The sequence below is a fragment of the Paramormyrops kingsleyae genome, chromosome 9 (assembly GCF_048594095.1).
Source record: "Paramormyrops kingsleyae isolate MSU_618 chromosome 9, PKINGS_0.4, whole genome shotgun sequence".
NCBI lineage: Eukaryota > Metazoa > Chordata > Actinopteri > Osteoglossiformes > Mormyridae > Paramormyrops > Paramormyrops kingsleyae.
In genome coordinates this window covers 5931020-5950821 of record NC_132805.1, presented here as the reverse complement: position 1 = coordinate 5950821, position 19802 = coordinate 5931020, and the positions used below count along the sequence as shown (strand labels likewise).

The following is a 19802-nucleotide window of genomic DNA, read 5'->3' as shown; positions in this document are numbered from 1 at the left end:
GCCTTTGACAGATATTAAAGGGGTAACCAGTATCTGGAAAGGGAAGCACCATTAGATAGTTTTAGGCCAAAGGGACAGGTGTTCAGGCAAAATCCCCCCCCCCCCCCCCCCTCCCAATACATGCCTGAACTGCTGTATGCTATATGTGGTCCACTCTTAAAAATAAAAGAAAAAGAAACATACAGACCAGGTTAAACAACGAACTAGTGTTTATCATAAAGTAAAATTTGTATTTCAGTTAATGACCCATTGTGTCCTGCTGTAATGCAAAATCACACAAACAACAATGCCAGTAAATAGCTCTGCCATTTTTATTACAGTTTATCATTACGTATGATAATATGAACTCTTAGTTTTATAATGGCTTCAGTTCCAGCTCTAAGAAAGCACTTTGGACTGGCTAAAACAACAATCATATTCAGCAGTAAAAATTGTGAAATAATCAAGTGTACCTATATATTACTGCCTTAAAAGTGATATATATTAATACCTGACAGTGTTACATTATTGTTTTCAAAGTTACATATTACCACAAAAGTGTTACATATTACTTGGGGTTTGCTCATCTGTTGGTAAGTCCTGCAACTTAAGTGTATCTGGGACCTCCTGTGTTTGTCCTGAGGGCTTCGGCATCAGAGAGCTGTGCACCATGACCTCATGCAGATGTGCATTTTTGGAGAACATGTCATCATCATGGGAGCTGGAGGAATCGGTGAACACAGCCTGTGTCTTGTCCTCGCGGCGCACACAAGCAGCTAGGAAGGGCTCCAGATCGTGGTCACTGGACTCAGAGTCGTCCCGGATAACCTGCTCCTGGTAGGCCATGTCCGGCCCGCTGTCGAGAAAGCCGTCGGCTATCCTTATTCAGGCATTTCTTTAGGCATCCCCCATATTCACGTGCAATGCTGAGAAATTTAGCTCAAAACTGTGTGTTATCTGTATCTCATTTAAAGAAAGCTTCAGGAATAGATCATCCCTGCGTACCTGGTGCTGCTCTGGACACTGATGTCACTGTTAGTGTCACTGTCTCTTCCTGAGTATTCGGCTCCAGCAGCAGCCGGCTTCCTCCTCAAGGCCTCTCTAATCCTCAGCTTCAGCAGCTGCCTTGTGTCCTTCCCATGGCCATGATGCGACATTGACGTCAAGGCGGCTGTCCACAGGCCAACTTGCTGGTCATCGCTGGAGTCTCTGGGCGGGGAGGCGGGATACAAAGGGGCATCTGGATGCTCCGTGGTCAGTATTCATAGTGACCTTTCCCAATCACAGTGTGCAAAGATATTACCCTCACTCAGGGGTGCATTAATGCAAGGGCTTACCCAGGCTGAAGCCCAGGGGCCTCCATTAAACAGGAGCCTCAACCAATCATGTCTGGAAAAAACATCTTAAACCTAGAGCTGCCACGTCCCATACTTTATGGGATTGTCCTGTATTGAATAATGTTCACACCAAAATCTAATGTAATCTGGACTGGACCATGTGACCGACCCCCCATTAACATTATTTTTTAAATCTTATGTTCGCTAACCACCCCCCCCCCCACTCCCTCAGGTAGACACCTTTCATTGTCTGCTAGGTCAACAATCATACCATCACAGGTAATAACAGAGCGCCATACTAACGTGCCGTTGCCCTCTCGCCAAGCTCATGCACAAGTCCCACCTTTCCAATCTCTCTGCCCAACAGGCCTCAGGATTCACTCTATCATGTAGATGCATCACTCACTGTGCTGGTTCATACTCACATCTCTTCCTCAGAGTCTTCCTGAAAGATCAAAGGCCCCATGCATACGGGGCAGATTTTGCCCAGGCTGTGATGGCACTGGAGACACAGCAGGCCTGTGTGGCATATGGGACACACGCCCCGGAGAGTCTAACACTCAGGTTCCACTTCATATAAATATCAGCCTCAGACTGATCAATTGTAAAATTTAGCCTAAACACAATGCATTTCTTCAATGCTAGAGAGAGAATACTAGGCACTTTTGGCAGAGCCTATAGTGTGCTCTGGTGATGACGTCATAGGTGGCAGGTTAGGGTTAGGGTTAGGGTTAGGGTCCAGGTGGGTTGTTCCTTTATGCTAATACGGCAGGTGTGGAATGATTGACAGGACCCCCTGCTTCCAAGTGATCACCATTTTTGGTATTCAGCTACTAGTTTATTTTAGGAGACCCTGATTCCCATGCGGTAACCATTTTTGGTTATCAGCTAATAGGAGTTTACTATAAGTCTGTCAGGTAGCCTCCTTATTGACAAAAATAACCCCCCATTTAGCTACTGGCCCTGGGTATACGAAGCATACAAACAACGATCCTTCATGGCGGAAAACACTTTGACCATATTTATTAATGCGACTTATTTGTAAATAGTATAAAACAGCCTATTTCATATTAGAACGAAAGACTTGGTCCCGGATTGTTTAATTACATTTAATAGCTGTAGGAACTAGTCAGCTGCATTAGCAGCACGCTTCTAAAACGTATTTTAAAACTTTAAAAGAATAAAACCTTAGTTATTTTAATAAAGACGCTTTTTCAGTAAATGACAGTTTGCACACATTCAAAAGCGAGCGCTCTAAGGCCACTCTTTAACGTCATATCAGCGAGACATGCGTAATTCTGTCCGACAGACGATGCTCACTGACAAGATGTGTATCCCAGAACTCCAGCAACCCAAATCACGCCCCTTAACAAAAAACACCGGACACATATAGCATAAGTTTTAAAAAAAAATGTATGTCTATTTTTGTTATAGGGATATTTTAAATTTGTATGAATGCGCTACAAATCATTCAGGTAATAAGAATTAAGGAAGGATCTAAATACTTTAACACACACGTGTTCTGGCCTGTAATGCTGCGACAAAGAGCTGTAGCACTAATCACAACAAAACCTGTCAATGTCCTGTCAATCATTCCACACCTGCCATGTCAAAATAAAGGAACAACCCACCTGAACCTGTCAATCACCCGGCACCTATGACATCATCACCAAAGCACACTAGGCTCTGGCCAAAGTGCCTAGTATTCTCTCTAATGCTAATTCATTAAAGATGAAAATGACAGTTTCACATTTATTACACTGTAACTCATACTGTTGACTTTTATCTCTAGGTAATGTCCATCAGTTATAATGATTAAAAAACTGACACTATATAAATGCCAATGAAGTGTGAACCACTGAGTTGACCACTGGGTTAAATTAATCATAGTAAAACTAGAGCACCTGTGCATTTCGGAGTAGAGCAGGCAAACATAGTTGGGTCATCCCTCATCTTTGCCTCTTTCCCACAGGCCATGCAGCAAACCATAGGGGCCCCAAAGCAGTGTGCTAAGAAGGACCCTCCAGGGATGCTGTGGACACACTGGGTGATTATGGGGCTGCCTTACAGCAAGACACACTGGGTGATTATGGGGCTGTCTTACAGCAGGACACACTGGGTGATTATGGGGCTGCCTTACAGCAGGACACACTGGGTGATTATGGGGCTGTCTTACAGTGGGACACACTGGGTGATTATGGGGCTGTCTTACAGCAGGACACACTGGGTGATTATGGGGCTGCCTTACAGCAGGACACACTGGGTGATTATGGGGCTCCAGTAGAACAGGGTTCTCCCTGACAATCAATGCCCCACGAATCATACTTTTTGTTTTAAACATTTATCCTTGGGTATACATTTCTGTTATATTGGTGAAATTTTCCATTGAAAACACTGTATACTGTGTACAGCATGGTTAAGAAAGACTAACGGACTGATTTAAGGTAGTAATGTAACACTGATTGAAAAGAAAGCAAAATGATTTCTCACTAGGCTGCTATTGACCTGATTAGGCTGCTGGGTTCTCCATCTGCCCTTCTCCTGGCCACAAACCTTAGCAGTACCTTCTGGAGGGATGCCCGTTGGCTGAGAATGTGGTTGTACAGGAACTGGACTCTCTCCTGCCCAAAAAGTGATGGATAGAAATGCGGTCAATCTTTTCAAGCAAGCTAATGATGTTTTCAACAATGTAATAACTACTTATAAGTACAGTCTATTTGTGATTTTGCCATGATGAACTATCATCCCATCCAGGGAGTATCCATGCCTTGTGCCCTATGCTGTGTGGGATAGGCTCCGCCCCCCCCCCCCCCACTTCTTATTAGATAAAATATATGGCTGGATGGAAGGATAGATGGATGCATGCATCTACTATTTTCATAATTCCTTTTTTTTCACCATTGTGCATTGTGATTTACTTCTTAAAAATAAATAAAGCTTGTGTTACACTTGAAGGAACCACAGTAATCCACTGCGACTGACTTGTTTTGATAGATGCAACATTTGAAGAACTTACCCGTTCCCTTTTGGGGTAGTAGCTCGCACACACAAACCTCCGGAGACGCTTGATGTAGCTACCAGCAACCACAATGAAGAGCGAAAAGCCATAAAGGAGCCCTGTGCCGCAGGAAACATACACCCACTTCAGCTTTGCTGCCAGGCAGACTTTGGATCTGCATCACACCTCCAGCTTTGAGGTTTGAATCCCAGCCCTAGATCTGGGTTTGTGGAGTTTGCATTTTCTCTGTGCATATTTAAGTTTCCTACACACACTCTGGTTCCTTTCTACAGTCCAAAACTGGTGAATTTACAGTGCTGTGTAAAAGTGTTATGCAGTCACAGAAAATATTTAAGGTTAGAGGAAGAACACCAGTTCAATTCCCAAACCTCCCTTCATGGGCACCTCAGCCCTTCCATGTATATGTTAAATTTCACCATCAGCACAAATAATTAATTCAATTAAATGACCCAATGAGATATTGATTAGCCATACACAGTATGCTAGTGCTTGGGGGGTATTGGATGGTTGCTGCAAATACTGGGGTGACTTTAGGAGAGGTTTTGAAATGGTTTAGCTAACACAATGCGACACGAAGGTCATTTACACATAATATTCTTTGATAGCTGAAGATTTCTGCACAGTGCAGTATGTCTCTAGATTGTCCTCAGTGTCTCATCCAAAATGTCCCCTGATTTGCACCCTTTGCTTTCTGGGTTAGTCTCACCACACCCATGTATTGGCTAAGTGGTTACAGAAGATGGACATACATTAGCGGCGCAAAACCTGACCTAAAAAAAAAGAGTCGCTACACTTTCTGTCCACTAGATGTCAGTGCTACCCAAACAGAACTACTGGCTAATGACCTGAACTAGCTAAAAAGCAACAACTTCACGTGGCCCTACCTATAAACATGTACCCATAGTAGTTTGTCTCTGATGGCGCTATCAGGCATTTCTTGCTAAGGACGGTGATGTTGCCTTTCTGCAGAACGTCAAATGCCGCCACAATATCCTTGAACATATCTGAGGCATAGCTTGATCCATTCATGTTCACCGCCACCATGACAGGAGCTGTAAGTTAGCAGGATAGGTAATATACCGTGTCAGTCACATGTTCTCAAAATTAATAAACCATTGATATTTCTTCCGTTCATGATATTTCACGACATTTTTTATTGCTAGCATCATTTTTTTTTTAAATGATCCCCCTGGGGTCAATAAAATATCTTATTTGATGTGGAATGACTATATATTTAAATCAAGTCATTTTATTGTAATTTCACATACATGAAACAAAACTATGATTCTTCAGAACATCGGGTGTCTAGAACAAAGAACAACAGAGTAATAAACACTGAACAATAAATAACAGGGGGGGGGGGATTAAAAAAATAAAACAATACACAAAAAAATCATTGTGCAATAGTACAAGTAAACAGTGCATACAGACACTAGACTGTGCAAATAAAAAAGTGTGCTGAGGTGTATTACTGAAGTGCACGGTTATACAGCTGTGATGTGGTACTTTGCAATGCGGGAATTCTTTAAATTACTGCCAACTTGACCCAAGTATAGATTATTATTACAGTCAGCCCCCCATATCAAAAATACTTGGAGCACATTGAGTTTTACATTGAATCCACACAAATGAAGTGATGTGTAGTTTTGTGTGTGTGTGTGTGTGTGTGTGTGTCTAAGAGACAAACGGAGACAGAGACAGAGAGAGGATGAATTTAAATTTCCTATATTTATATTTTCTATATTTATTACGACGGTTGTGTCTGTACTGACTTTTTTCGTCATTATTCCCTAAACAAAACAGTACAAGAACTATTTGCATCGCATTTACATTGTATTATAAATGATCTAGTGATGATTTAAAGTAAACAGGAGGATATGCGCAGGTTATATGCAAATACTGTGCCATTGTATATAAGGGACTTCAGCATCCGTGAATTTTGGTATCCGTGGGGGATCCTGGAACCAATTCCCTGTGGATACTGAGGGCAGACTGTACTATAAAAGCAACATACAAATTCACGATGGGTCCCAGCCAAAGAGTGAAGCCCCTATACTGCCTCACCCTTGACAAAGATTTCGCGCTGAGCCAACTGGTACACGGTATCAAACATCCAAAAGACCACCAGGTCCAGAGCCACCAGTAGACCTCCGACAGCCATATGCCTAAGAACGGACATGGTGTTGAGCGCTGTGGCACGTCTCTCTTCTTCTGTGAGATACAGGGAACCTGAGAGCACAGGTACACTTCAATAAATGCTGCCCAACTTAAGCATCTTTACTATTTCTTCGTTCATTCTCTGGCTCCAATCATCACACATGGTTTAGTCTATATTAATTCCTCTTACAGGAAGCATATCCAGGCAGATCCTGGCTTCCTCTCAGGCACTCATTCATCCTGTTTGTCCTGCTTTATGTTCACTCACAAGGTCTGATGTAGATGAGGGCCTCTCTCCGGGTCAATGGTAGTAACGAGCTCCTGCCGTCTTCGGACCTCCTGAGGTCCATCGTCACAAATTTCTCCGTAATATAGATGTTATCGAAGTCATCCTGGTGAAGGTACTTCCTTTTATACAAGACAGCTCTTCCAGGAAACCGAAAGCAAAGAATTAAGTCTCGTATGGATTTCCTGACACACCATGGTGCTTGAATGATGCCATTAAGGTCGATCTCTTGAAACACTCACTGCAAGCACGTGAGCCCCAGGAAGACGAGCCCCATGTATGCAAACAGATTCATGTTGTTCCGCCACAAGGAAACCTCAACAGTAACTTCTTCCATGATCTCCTGAGACACCTGCTGCGCCGAGCGGCTGCTGTTCACGTGCATGTCAAGGTGCGCAGAGACGGAGATTTCGAACTCAAACTGCCGCTTCATTTTCTCGAGGGCTGCCACAGTGGCTTAGATGAGAGTTGACAGTGTATGAAATAATGTGCCAGATTACAAGCGGTACGATCCAGACAAAACGCAAGTCAAAGAACAAAAATGAAAAACAACATGCGTTGACATTTTCTTAGGGTGTTTAGGGTGGGTATAGTGCTGTGCTATATTAAATTATAATGCAATTAAAGAGAATGGAAAATATACCATTAAATCAGCAGCTTGGACATTCCAAACACAACTTTCCTTGTTTTTATGGCTGTATTTAAAAAACATTTAAAAAACATTCAGAGAACTCACGATCAGCCAGCTTGGTCTTCATTTGGGTCATAACATATGTGGGGACAACACAAAACACCAGGGTAACTGCAAGGAAGCACAGGCGCAGATCACTAATGCTGGAGTTCGGCCATACATTTAGTCGAGTTATTATATAATGTGGCATTATTGCATTGTAACATGGTATAACTGGTATATGTTTATTCTTTTAAGTTTGCAGGGGACAAACAAGCACAATAAATAACTGAAACCCTGTGTAATAACAGCATGGACTTGGGAGGCATGGCCTGTTTCACTGATAATGCAGATGCGTGGGGAGATAAAGGATGACTGACCTTTTGTGAGGTTGCACAGATCCTGCATGCCAGACACTACGTCACAGATGCCGGATGCTGCGTCCAGAAGTTCAGTGCAGTTTCTCTGAGCATCATTAAAGGCCTTCACGCACTTCCTATAGGGTGAGCCCAGCTTGTCCTCACACACGTCGCCGATTCTGACCAGGAAGTATAGGACGTTCCTCAGCATACGAGCTAAGGGTGTGCAGTAGAGGTTAGGATGAGAGTGATGTGCGTGCGTTTGAGGACGTGGGAGTTACTGTTGTGTAAATACACATGGCTATGACTAGCAGTTAGCTATTCTCCTACAGAGACTTCTAGTTAGTCATGTTTATTGCACAATGCAACTGCATCAAGTTCTTGTGGCAATATCAATGCTGCAATCAAACAAAGCATAAAAATTCCCCTGCTGGACCACAGGAAGGGCTTGGATGTCTCTAAGCGTCACGCCTCGATACCCGACTCACTCACCAATGTGGCTGACGGAGTCTGTCAAGGAGCTTATTAAGCTCTGCACCCTCCCCGCCACGGCATAGGCGTTCTTCGTAATCTGCTTTATCTTACCCAGCACGGCTGCGATGGAATCAAATACAGTGAGGTCAGGAACTGGGAACCCTGGCTGGCTTGCACGTAGACGTGTCATCTGATCACTCACACAAGCAAGTTAACGGTACCTCCTGTCACATTTGTTCATTATGGATCCTTTGGCTTTGTACAAAGACTAAAAAGATAATAGCTGCATATTTGGGATAGGTAATACTGGAATCCCACTAACTGGATTCTTTTATCCTCTTTTGTCTAATCAAGACTATTCACTGTCTCTATTACTCTACTCCTCACTTAAATCATATAAACATTCTCTGTGCTGCAGGTGATGAGATTATTACAGTATGTATTTTCTTCAAAAAATCTTTTATCTATCACAAATAACACAGAAAACTGACAAATTAAGCCTTTAACATTGAACCAGACAGTCTGATTAATCACAGATTAGTGTTTTGCACTAGTAACATAGTGACTCAGTCTTTTCTGTAACAAACCCACGACTGTGTGCTGGGATGGTCACGCCTGGAGCGGCCACTCACGCCGCAGCGGTGCCGAAGCCCGCTCCACCAGCTGCCTGCTCTGGTTCTTTGCCAGTTCAATCCCACAGGCCACGCTTCGCGCTGCACGGTTAAAATTCTCCAGCGTGTTGGCCAGGGGTCCCCGGGTCACCATGGAGAAGATCAGGAACAGAAGCAAGTTCTTCCCATGGGCTAGAAGAAAGCGTGGGAATGCAGATTAGAGAAACCGCACTTATAATACGCTCCGGTTACTTTCAACTGCATACTTTACTTGTGGAAAAAATACAGAATAACCTAAACAGCCATTACAAAATATAATTCACTCATGGTCTGAATTACAAATAATCCAGAAGTGTATGACTAATCACATGTCACTAAAAAAACGAATGGATACAAGTGTGCAATGTGCATTTTAATTGCAGTTTCCAGCTCACACGCATCACGAAATCTTACGGTAAATTTATATTATTTCATTATAAACCTAAAATTAGCTACATCAAAAGCTTTTGGGTAGTTTGCAAACCCTACAGAGTGTTTACAAGTAATAAAACTGTTATATGCATGTAAATTCGTCCTGTCTGGAATTGAAAATCTCACTCCAGCCAGCTGATCAAAGTTGGCAACCCTGATTTTAAGGGATTTCCTTGGGCTCTCATCTGCAACGGGACACTCACAACAACACAGCGCGGGCAGCACAAGCCACACGACGACGCGTGCACGGACGAAGAGGCCCATGCCGAAGGCGCAGAGGGCGGCGATGGTTACTGTACTGCACAGGCAGAACCAGAACCCGTAATGTTGCAGGAAAAACGTGATACATCCGTATACCGAAGCCAGAAACAAGCCGAACATAAACGCGGCCAAACTTCGTACACACTGCCTCAGGGGCGACTTGGCTGCTCGGCGGCGTTTCCGCGGCCACCGCGCCGCATAAGTGCGGCTGTCTGACGAGTCGGAGTCGGAGTCGGTCTCCATCTCCCCAATTCATCCAGCTTTTAGACTAACGGGCTATCACCACTGCAGAATCACGCTTTGGATGATTTATTACTGATTAAATGCACGACTGCTTATTATTAATAAAAACTGACACGCGTCCACGTTGATTTTACCAGCTGTACCCAAATGTGACAAATGTGATCGGAACGTTTATTTTGAATTTTTAAAATTTGAAGATCGCGTGTTGCACTTTCCAGTACGTCTTGTTACCTGGCAACTTGTATATAATATAACTGCCTCTTTTAGAAATGCTACTAGTTCGATCGTTAGAGCTCCTTGTCTATCTTCTAAAAATAATCTTTGTTTTTCGTAAAGCAGAACGTCAGTTCATGCAACTTAATATAGTATATCAGAACTGACTAGCAGAGGACAGTATAATAGTGACTCACGGTCGTTACGTCGGCAAAGCATTACATTTAAAAACGATTAATAACTAAGCAACAGTAAATTATGACTGAGGCAGATGGGCTCAACCGCCGAAAAACACCACATACGAGTAAGTGCATCCACCCATCCTCCAACCGCTAAGAAACACACTCGTAGTAAATCAAGATTTTACGTTTCATATAGAATAGTATTTTAGTACTACTTGGATATTATACTACAGATTACTATGTAGTAGAGATAGAGTATTATAATGCTAAGGAATACCATCCAAGGCCCTCAATGAGTCTAACTTTGGTCCCCACAGAGTTGGAGGTGCTCAGTGAGCGGACCCTCCCTGTTTCTGCACACAGGTTCCTCTTCGGTCATCCTGATCAGTTCCCTGTCGCCCGGTTTGTTGCTGGAGTGGCCTTTGGGGTTTTTGGTGGGCTGGGTAAGACAGAAATGCAGTCAAGAAGACTTTAAATTACATTGTGTCTCACACACACACATACACACACAGATCTGTACTCATATGTTTGTGGGGACTGTCCATTAATTTCAATTTTCAACCCTAATTCCAACAATGATCCCCGCAACATCAAAATAACAGGTTTTTATCACATTGTGGGGACATTTGGTCCTCACAATGTAATGTATACCTAGACCACACACACACACTGTAGTGTAATTCTTGATATTGTTTGTAGGATTATTCATCGGGCTAACACACAACATTCCCATGTCCGCTTTGTACAGATGGATTTCAGGATACGTTTTCGTGGGTAAGCTTATTTCCGCAGTGTTCACTGGAACAGAAATGTGTAAAATATGACAGTAAAATGAAAGATCTCCTTCTCACTGATTGTCACTGCTGTTATATGCTTTCGTCTGTGGATATTTCAGGTCTCTGTATTATTGGTGCGGTAATCTCCTCTTATTTTCGGTGTTCGGTCCTCCTGATGCTTCCCTGCATGCTGAGCTCCCATGGGAGGACCTACATCATGCTCTTAGTCCTGTACGCTGTCTATCAAGGTATACTGCTGGCAGACCGTATCAGGCATACACCTGAGTCCCGGTCTTTCATTTCTTCTTGTCATTCGACTAGAAATCATAAAAGTCTTTATTCTTGAAGGTCCTGTTGCCAACATCCATCGTAATGTCCAGGATGTGGCTTTCTCTATGGGATGCAACATTGACCTTCAGGTGGAGCACAGCAAAGTCATGTGGAAGGCTCTGCTTGATCCTCTCGTGAACGTGGTGCAGAACATTGTGGTTGGTACTTAGACCCGGTCCTGCTTGCTCTGTGGAGGCTCTATCATTTTGTAGCTTTAGTAGAAGTACTGAAGTCCAACTTGCTGTTGCAGGATCACAAAGATGTGCTTCAAGATGAAGCTGAGAACGTGAGCAGGATGTTCCAGAACATCACAGAGGAGATAATGGGGGAGTACGGTTATGACACCAAGGATCAGAAGCTTCCAGGGACAGGGAACAGCACGCAGGAACAGTTTTTTGCCAAGACATTGATGCGCTGTGACTGTGAGCATCAAGTTTAGCTGGGCGCTTCAGCAAAACAAATTAAGTAGCTAATTTGTGTAGTCATTTAAAAAAATCACTTTAAGATCAGTATGGTGCCTTAACTGTAATGTCAGGTACTAAAGGACCATAGAACAATGTCATGAAATAAATACCCTAAACCAGGTCCTCAGGAACCTGCAGACTGTCTGTGTTTTTGCTCCCTCTCTGCTCTCTACCAAAAATGTGGACTTTCTGGCAGGTAGCTGGGAGGGAGCAAAAATGTGGACCATCTATGGGTCTCAGAGGACCGGGTTGGGAACCACTGCCATAAATCTGATATTTGGTAATAAACCGTCGTTCTATTAATTGTGTTAAATGTTAGCCTGCTTGTAAGAATGTTGTGAGAAATTCCAGTAGGAGATGTCTGACTCGAAAGGCTCCTCGTCACATGCATGTGCTTGTGTCAGATGTGGTACAGAATGGGATAACTCAGTGCCGGAACTGGTTCAATTCCACGTGGCAGAAGTGCATGAGGGACGTCCAAGTCCCTGTAATCAACCTCATCCTGTGTGTGCCCCTGCAGCTCGACTTCTTATGCGACGTCATGAAAGGTAGCAGCTTAAAAGGGTCACTCATTTAGTTGGTAAAAACGATACTTCACTACATATCCTCCATTTACAAAGGTGAAGTATGTCTTTGATTGAACCTGGGTGGAAGAATCTTGTAAATTTTACATCTGGTTGATGTGGGTGTTGTGTGGCTCAGTGGGGCTAAGCCTCCGTGTCTGTGATCCGAAGGTTGTTGGTTTGAGCCTGGCCTCGGCAGAACAGCCACGTGTACATAGGAGCAAGGTCCTTAACTGCCCGCTCCATAGGTACCATAGGGGGTTAATCCTTCCCCCCAAGCTTGCTCTCACTTGCATGTGTGTCTCAGGGGAGCAGGTGAAGAGGATTTTACTCCCTGGAGTAATATGAAAAATGTCTCTTGAGGTCACAAGTTTGTGTTAAAGTGTGGGATTCTATCCTTTCAGTTATGATTCCGTGGTGCAGACAGGAAATTCCAGTGGATGTGAATTTTGGGGATGTGTATGACAAGTTAAATGACTGCATTAACAGACTGCGAGGTGATTTCGGCGCCAGTGTGGTCTACAAGGTAGAATTTGTTTCTTCAGGCACACCTTGTATTCTTATTTCTGTGACTCTTCTGTGGGTTTTGCTATATTTTGCTCTACAAATCAGTAGAAACTCTGCACCACCGATAGTAATACTGTTGAACCCCATTGTACTGTAAATACATGCCGCCAATGGATTAAAAAATCAATATGTCAAAGCTTCATTCCAGAAAAGAATTAAAATATTAACTACACAGGGAAGATGCGAAACTGAATGCTGCTGTATATCCTAGTATCTGACAAGTGATGCTATTCTCTTTGTAGAGGACTGAGCAGGAATCAATCCTGTCACAGGAAGAATTTGTGGAGAAGCTAAGTACAGAATTTGACAAGAAAATGGTTGTTTTAGAGCAGATTCTGGATGTCTTCCATGGCCTTCTCTCCTGTTCCTTCATATTCATCTTTATCTCGTAAGCCTGTGTTTCCTACCTAACATTTTCACAGTGGTGCTTTTAAGTTACAATGGTGTTAAATGGGTGCTATCATTTATTGATCTGATGTTTTCTCTGTAAGACTGAAATAATTGTTTCTTTATAGCCTGAAATGTTTTTGCCAGGTATTGACCTTGAAACAAACGGAATGTGATAAGACAATTAGTTGAAACGTAATTTGTGCTTTGTGCATTGGCTTTCTAGGTTTGAAATAAGCAGGACTAATCGGCTACTAATGAATGGCTTATCTGTTTTATATATCTTTGTAGGGCATTTAGCTACGCCAGGCAGTATAACCGTGACATTTGCTTTGACAATATGTACATCACCACTTACTTCAGACAAATCGATGCACGCAGGAGGAAGGCAGTAAGGCACATTGAATAAGGAAGTGTCATTTTCTGTTTAGCGTTTACACAAAAGGAAACTAAAGAAAAAACAGATTTTTCTCCTCAAACTTTTCAGGGCAAGCGATACCTCTTGCCATTGAAGAAGGCTGAACAGCCCTATCTTATCAATCCATGGAGTCTCTGCATACATTCGTGTGAGCTCAAGTGTTTGGTATGCTTTTCTTTTTTCTTTTTCTTTGTACAGATTCATACATAGACTCCTGGGCAAAAATAAAATGGACCAAAACCAAAACTGTAAAAACATTAAGCTTTCAATGGTCTCTCAACAAGTAGCCGGAAGATATTTTGGAAAATTTTGAACCCCCAGACATGTGTTGGTTTGACTCTCATATGATTTTACCTTTGCGTACAAGAACATTGTGTAAGTGAATTTCCCTTTTTCGAGCTTTTCTGTTGCGACGAGCAGAGACGAGCCAAAGGTGGCACAGATTTTGGGAGTGCATTTTTTTTAGTTGTCGCTAATTATCTTTTGCAATTTTGGGTTTGACCCTTCTTTTGCCTGGGAGCGTATCCTCTTTCGGTTTTCCTCAAATGCACTCCACTTAAAAATGCTTTCCCGAATGAGTGTGTACTGGTAATATTGTAAGACATAATGAGTTTTTGATCCCATTTTGAAAACATTTTTTCTTCCACAGGTTCTAGGTTTGTTGCAGGTTCTCTCTTTAGGCACCTGTATAGGATTACTGCTGGTCACCGACTGGGTCCTGTATCGCATTTTTGACATTGTCCGCAAGTACACCCTCACAGAGTTCTCCATCCACAGTGAGTAAGATTGATAGTGACTCACGAATATCGCAAACAACTAGTCACTCACTCAGATGGGCTCGCGGTCACATTCCAGTCGCAATTAGTCACGTCGTGATCATTAACACTTTTTAAAAATCACAGCAAGGATGCACGTCAGATTCATCTAACACTGTTATTTATTCCTGATTTCCCCTCTGATTTGTAATGTACCGTCTCATCTTATATACGGGAGCAGATTAATTAAAGCACAGGATGAACTTCCAGAACTGTACAGCGCAATAGCAATCATTTTGTAGCTTTGAACTACAGTGATTGTATCATAAAAATCTGGAGACATTCAGATGATCTCCCTGACATCACAGGCAGCCATCATATGGAATTCGGCATTGGAGGACAGTCCATGCTCGCAGAACTCTTACGGAAAACCTTTCATGCTTTCAACACCTCTTCAAATTTGGAGGTGAAGTCCAGCAACAAACGTAAGAATCATTTCCCAAATAGTCTCACAAGCTACACAAACTGTACCTAAGTTAGTCAGAAAGTAAGTTAAATTGAATCAACTTTAGGAAAATATACTTTGTTTTTATGTGTCCTGTATTGCAGCTAGAAAAAGTTAGACCAAAGGAAGCTGATTTAAAGGATATTCAAAATAGACCTTTTACAGTGCCATAAAATACTAGATTTACTGTTAGAATGCCAGAATACTTGATTTACTGTAGAAGGTCCATTTGTTATTCATGTTTGTATAATTAAACACTGTTGTAACTCATAGAGCAACCAAGCTGGACTATAAGGTCAGCGTTACATTTATCTAAAGTCAAATCTGTACGTCAAATCTTTTAGGAGAGTTGACGTTTAATTCAGCATGTGCTTCACAAATTTAAAAATGATTACAATGTCGTAAAAGACATTGGCCTGAGTTATTAATTAGTTTGACTTGAGTGTTCTCCAGAGATGTAGCATAAGCTTGTCAGTGACCTATGTCCACCTAATGCCTTTGCCTGGCTTTGGTATTCAGCCAATCAGAACTTTGTTCATGACTGAAGGGCCGCTCATGCTTGTCCTCTGTCCAAACTGCATTTTTCATGATGTTATGATAGTCACAGGTGGCATTTGCATATGTTTTGAAGCAACCTCTCCCAAATGACAATTCTTTCTTGTGACAACTGGAAATGTGTTTTCTTAGACGCTCCTTTTTCAACTCCTGGTTTAACCTGGCCATTTAGAGTATGCGGTCTAATGGAGTGGCACGTGTGAATCAAATTATGTCAGGATTGTAGGGTTTGTCACTCTAGAGTAAACCTCTGGTTGTCTGTACTAGGTCTGGCACCATGTTTCCAAACCCAATCATTGGGGACCCCCAGACAATCCGCTGTGTGGCAGGGAGCTGGGAAGCATCTGGGGATCCCCAAGGACTGGGATGGGCAACACCGCGGTACCATATGATTAGTGGTTTCCACCACCCTTGCAGACTGCCTGCCCAACCCCAGTGCTTTGAGCTGGGAGGAGTATCTGTGGATCTTCTCGCCCCTCTTGGTGATGGCCGCCATGTCCTGTTTGCAGATCTACAGCAATCGCTTACGCCGGATCATCGCCGCGTTCTACTTTCCAAAGGTGAGGAAGTTACACTCTATGGACAAAAGTATCCGGACACACCTCGTAATCATTGAATTCAGAGCCATTGCCACAGGTGTATAAAATCAAGCACCAAGCCATGCAGTCAGGTTTAGAAACATTTGTGAAAGAATGGGTCATTCAGAAGAGCTCACTGAATTCAAGTCATAGCATGCCAACATTGCAATATCAATATGTCAGTCTGTGATATTTCTTCCCTGCTGGATGAATGGGCAAAAATTCCCACAGACACACTACAAGATCTTGTGGACAGCCTTCCCAGAAGAGTGGCAGCTGTTATAGCTGCAAAGAGGGGACCAGCTCCATATTGATGCCTATGGGTTTAGAATGGGATGCCATTAAAGTTGCCGTAGGTGTAATGGCAAAGTGTCCCAATACTTTTATCCATGTAATGTATTCCCACATCCGCCCTTCCCATTCCCAGCAGCTTCAGACACTGTGGTTAAGGCGTCTCTGTGCAGATCACATCATACTTAGCTGTGGTACCGGTGGTTGGGGTTATGTACCTTTTACCTTTCTCAGTACATACAGCAGTTGTAATATGGTGAGCAGGACAACAGAAAGACAAGTAAATTATAGCAGTTACTGCTGGCGGACACCAGCCTTGAAAGAGCCTTACATATGGGCGGTGTTCCCATGTGTAGGAGAACAGCATCTATACTTTACTTGTGAGGGATCTTTTTGCCTCTGTTACCCCTTGCTTGGATGAATGTTGGGGCTGTTGAATATTAGGATTCTTTTTGCAAAGTCAACCAGAGCGACTTAGCCGGGTTTTGACTTCTTGCCGTAGGCTAGAAAAGCTGCAATATTGAAGGATCTTTTCCATCATAAAAGGCTTAAAAAAAATTTAAATGCAATGAAAATAAATGTTTTCAATTATTTCAAAATCTTTCAAATATATTTGAAGAAACATCGGTTGTGTCACATGCCCTTTAGAAAGGATATTAAATCAAAATCAAATCTAGACTGACTATAATAACACACTAGTGCCAACATACACATTTGTATACTGTTTCATCACATAGTGAATTATCTGAGGTGACAATGTGGGTGTTACTGTCTTCATAGAGCATGTGTGTGTGTTTAAAAGAGCTTTATAAAATCAGAGGTAATGAGAGTTGTGGGCGAATAAAATATGTGCAGTAAAATGCAGGCAAATGCAGGGGAGTGTTTGGGAGAGGAGAGGCGCACTGATGCGAGCATGAAGGACCCTTTGATGCCAAACACACACCTCATTGTCTGCCCGCTGTCCCCATCTATCTTTATTGTCATTTAAAGCCTGCACTGCACCTCCCCGTTTCTCTCCTTGCTAGCGGGAGAAGAAGCGGACCCTGTTCCTGTACAACCTGCAGATTCAGAGGCGCATTTCGTACGTCGACACTCAGCGCATCCGGCTCATGAGACGAGGGCGACCGCGTCGGACAGTGAGGCTCCGTCAAACATCCCCTTGACGGCATTTACCAGATTCCAGCTGGCATATCTCATAAGCCTTAGCATAATATTATATTCCGCATAGATCCATGCCAGTGTAGTGTCCTGTGTCTCATGCCCCATATTATGTTGTTTTGTGGTGCCCTTTAAAACATGCCATGGCTACAGTGTGACTTCATTTTGTAATGCAACACCATGTACTTACCTTGCTGCTTGCTGGCCTAGATAGTATATTTATAGAGCAGAATAGCGGTGCTTTGTTGATCCTCATGGGAAAATTGCCTTATTGCCTGTTCCTTGTTCTCAATGAGAGACACAGACACACATACAGGTGTGAGGAAGTTTGGGAGTCGCAGAGCAGGGTCAGCCCGTGTACAGTAGGGGGTTAGGGGCCTAACGGTAGCATCAGTCTCCAGTCCTGGGATTTGACCTGACGACCTTCCGATCACAGGCGGAGGACTAACCTGCTGAGCCGCACACCTCCCCCCAAATCTCACTTTAACTGCATTATCTATCATCTCAGCAGCCCACTGCAGTGTACAGCTTATCCCTTATTCCAGCTACGTAGGTGGATATCTGCTGCCTGAATGCACCTCATGCCGTCTTTCAGTCCCCTGGTATTTATTACAAGGTTTAACTTTAGCAGCTTCTTAATGGTCAAACAGAAAAGGCCAAATTAGCTCCCAGTCATCATAGCATCTCCGTCCCCTGGCAGTGCTGTTTAATACCAGCACATGGCATACAAGCACAAACCCTGAACCTCAGACTGTTGTATGAGCTGCATGATCTTCAGAGGTGGATAGTTCAAGTCCAGAAAGTAAAAATCCAGACTAATATTTTGTTTCAACCAACTAGTTCAGTATAGTGTCACAGTCACAGAGGACTCAACTAGTTAAAACAAAATCTTGGATTTTTATTTCATTTCTGGCATAGCATCCTCCTCTGATGGTCTTTTAATAGGTGGTGCCTTACCGCCATGTGGTTAGTATGTGTTACATCTGTCCTATAATTTAAAAACGTAATACTGTATAATCAAAATAATGAAGATCACTAGCCATTAGACTTTGCACCCAATCTTCAGAATTTTGAGTGCATTGCATTGTTTACGAAACAATGGTATCAATTATCTTAGTAGTGTTAAGCCTTTGCCTTGTATAAAACAAGTAATTTAAGGAATAACGGGTCCCATAGCTAGCCCAGGATAAAGGGTGGATGGATGGATAGATGGATGCATGGATGAGTTAAGCATTGTCAGGCACTCCTCCTCTGCCTCCCATTACAGCTCCTCCTTGTCCTCTCCCCTTCACCAGGTCTTCTCGGCGCTGCTCTTCATGCTCGAGAAGTTACCTCTGAAGCTCCAGCGGTGCTGCGTCTGTGGCGGTCGTCAGGGCAGGAGCCAGGCGGTGCGCTGTCCCGAGGAGGTCTGCGAGGCAGTCTACTGCCCCCAGTGCTGGAGGGACCTCGGCCGTCGCTGCTTCGCCTGCATCCCATACACGCACTTTGGGCCCGAGATGCCGTACGACAGCCATACTTATGCTGAATAAGAAAACACAAGCTAGAATGACCACGTGTGTACAGACAGACACATGATCGTGCCCCAGAAAAGACATACAGATGAACTGAAAAGTGAATCCACATGGCTCAGCAGGTCGACCTAAAACTCCAGTTACATTTAGAAACAGAAACAGGGATATGAACAGTGACGGTAAATCATAAGACACATGAAAGATTATTTGACAAACGCAGAGATAATCCAGCCTTCAGGGTTGTCACACATGCAAGCAAAGAGATTTGCTAAAAGACAGAATATACTGCATGTAGCAGTTACCATGAGATGTGTGTTGTGCTTTTTTAAATGCATATCCACAGTTCTTAATTACATTTATAGGATCCTGTCTGATTAATAATTCATTCTATGCTGTTACTGGATGTGTACTGCAAGCATTTTTTCCCTTTTAATTACCTCATAGTCAGTACAGTACAGTTATTATGACACTGAATGAATTATAAATGTAGGAAGCAATATTTACAAAAAACATTAAAAGTATTTCATATCAAACGCGCAACAAAATTACATTATTGTAATGAGCTATTTAATATCGAGTTTATATTTCAAAATGGAGAACTCAACAAAACAATTCTACAGTTGTGAAACTTGTGTATCACTTTTAGTAGTCCCTAAATAATCTGACATTATTTACTTTAAGG

At 42.8% G+C, this 19802-nt stretch overlaps 2 protein-coding genes across 15 annotated transcripts; one reads left to right on the top strand and one right to left on the bottom strand.

The window, feature by feature from the left end:
- Positions 1 to 293: 293 nt before the first annotated feature.
- On the bottom strand, positions 294 to 10274 carry dcst2 (DC-STAMP domain containing 2). Of its 8 annotated transcripts, none has more exons than XM_023801218.2 (15): positions 10099 to 10274; positions 8914 to 9084; positions 8300 to 8401; positions 7829 to 8023; positions 7515 to 7580; positions 7021 to 7234; positions 6761 to 6918; positions 6400 to 6564; positions 5220 to 5387; positions 4333 to 4433; positions 3807 to 3937; positions 3221 to 3348; positions 1742 to 1835; positions 985 to 1188; positions 294 to 835 (listed from the first exon to the last, which is right to left on the bottom strand). In XM_023801218.2, exons 2-15 carry the CDS (start codon positions 9044 to 9046, stop codon positions 541 to 543), a joined length of 2154 nt encoding a protein of 717 aa, XP_023656986.2. In that variant the 5' UTR covers positions 9047 to 9084; positions 10099 to 10274; the 3' UTR covers positions 294 to 540. The 8 variants fall into 8 exon arrangements, with proteins under 8 accessions (XP_023656986.2, XP_023656981.2, XP_023656982.2 ...); XM_023801213.2 differs by lacking the exon at positions 10099 to 10274 and adding an exon at positions 9567 to 10037; XM_023801214.2 differs by lacking the exon at positions 10099 to 10274 and adding an exon at positions 9567 to 10037 and having other exon boundaries at positions 3822 to 3937.
- Positions 10043 to 19653, top strand: dcst1 (DC-STAMP domain containing 1). Of its 7 annotated transcripts, XR_002836865.2 has the most exons (18): positions 10043 to 10384; positions 10580 to 10705; positions 10962 to 11036; positions 11158 to 11286; positions 11387 to 11526; positions 11619 to 11790; positions 12029 to 12112; positions 12237 to 12380; positions 12800 to 12921; positions 13205 to 13350; positions 13641 to 13740; positions 13837 to 13932; positions 14417 to 14543; positions 14891 to 15007; positions 16092 to 16142; positions 17477 to 17587; positions 18046 to 18158; positions 18905 to 19039. XR_002836865.2 is itself a non-coding variant. In XM_023801228.2 (17 exons), exons 1-17 carry the CDS (start codon positions 10339 to 10341, stop codon positions 19132 to 19134), a joined length of 2016 nt encoding a protein of 671 aa, XP_023656996.2. In that variant the 5' UTR covers positions 10049 to 10338; the 3' UTR covers positions 19135 to 19653. The 7 variants fall into 7 exon arrangements, 6 of the variants coding, with proteins under 6 accessions (XP_023656996.2, XP_072572252.1, XP_072572249.1 ...); XM_023801228.2 differs by lacking the exon at positions 18046 to 18158 and having other exon boundaries at positions 10049 to 10384; positions 18905 to 19653; XM_072716151.1 differs by lacking the exon at positions 18905 to 19039 and having other exon boundaries at positions 10052 to 10384; positions 16000 to 16142; positions 18046 to 18160.
- The last annotated feature ends 149 nt before the right edge of the window (positions 19654 to 19802 follow it).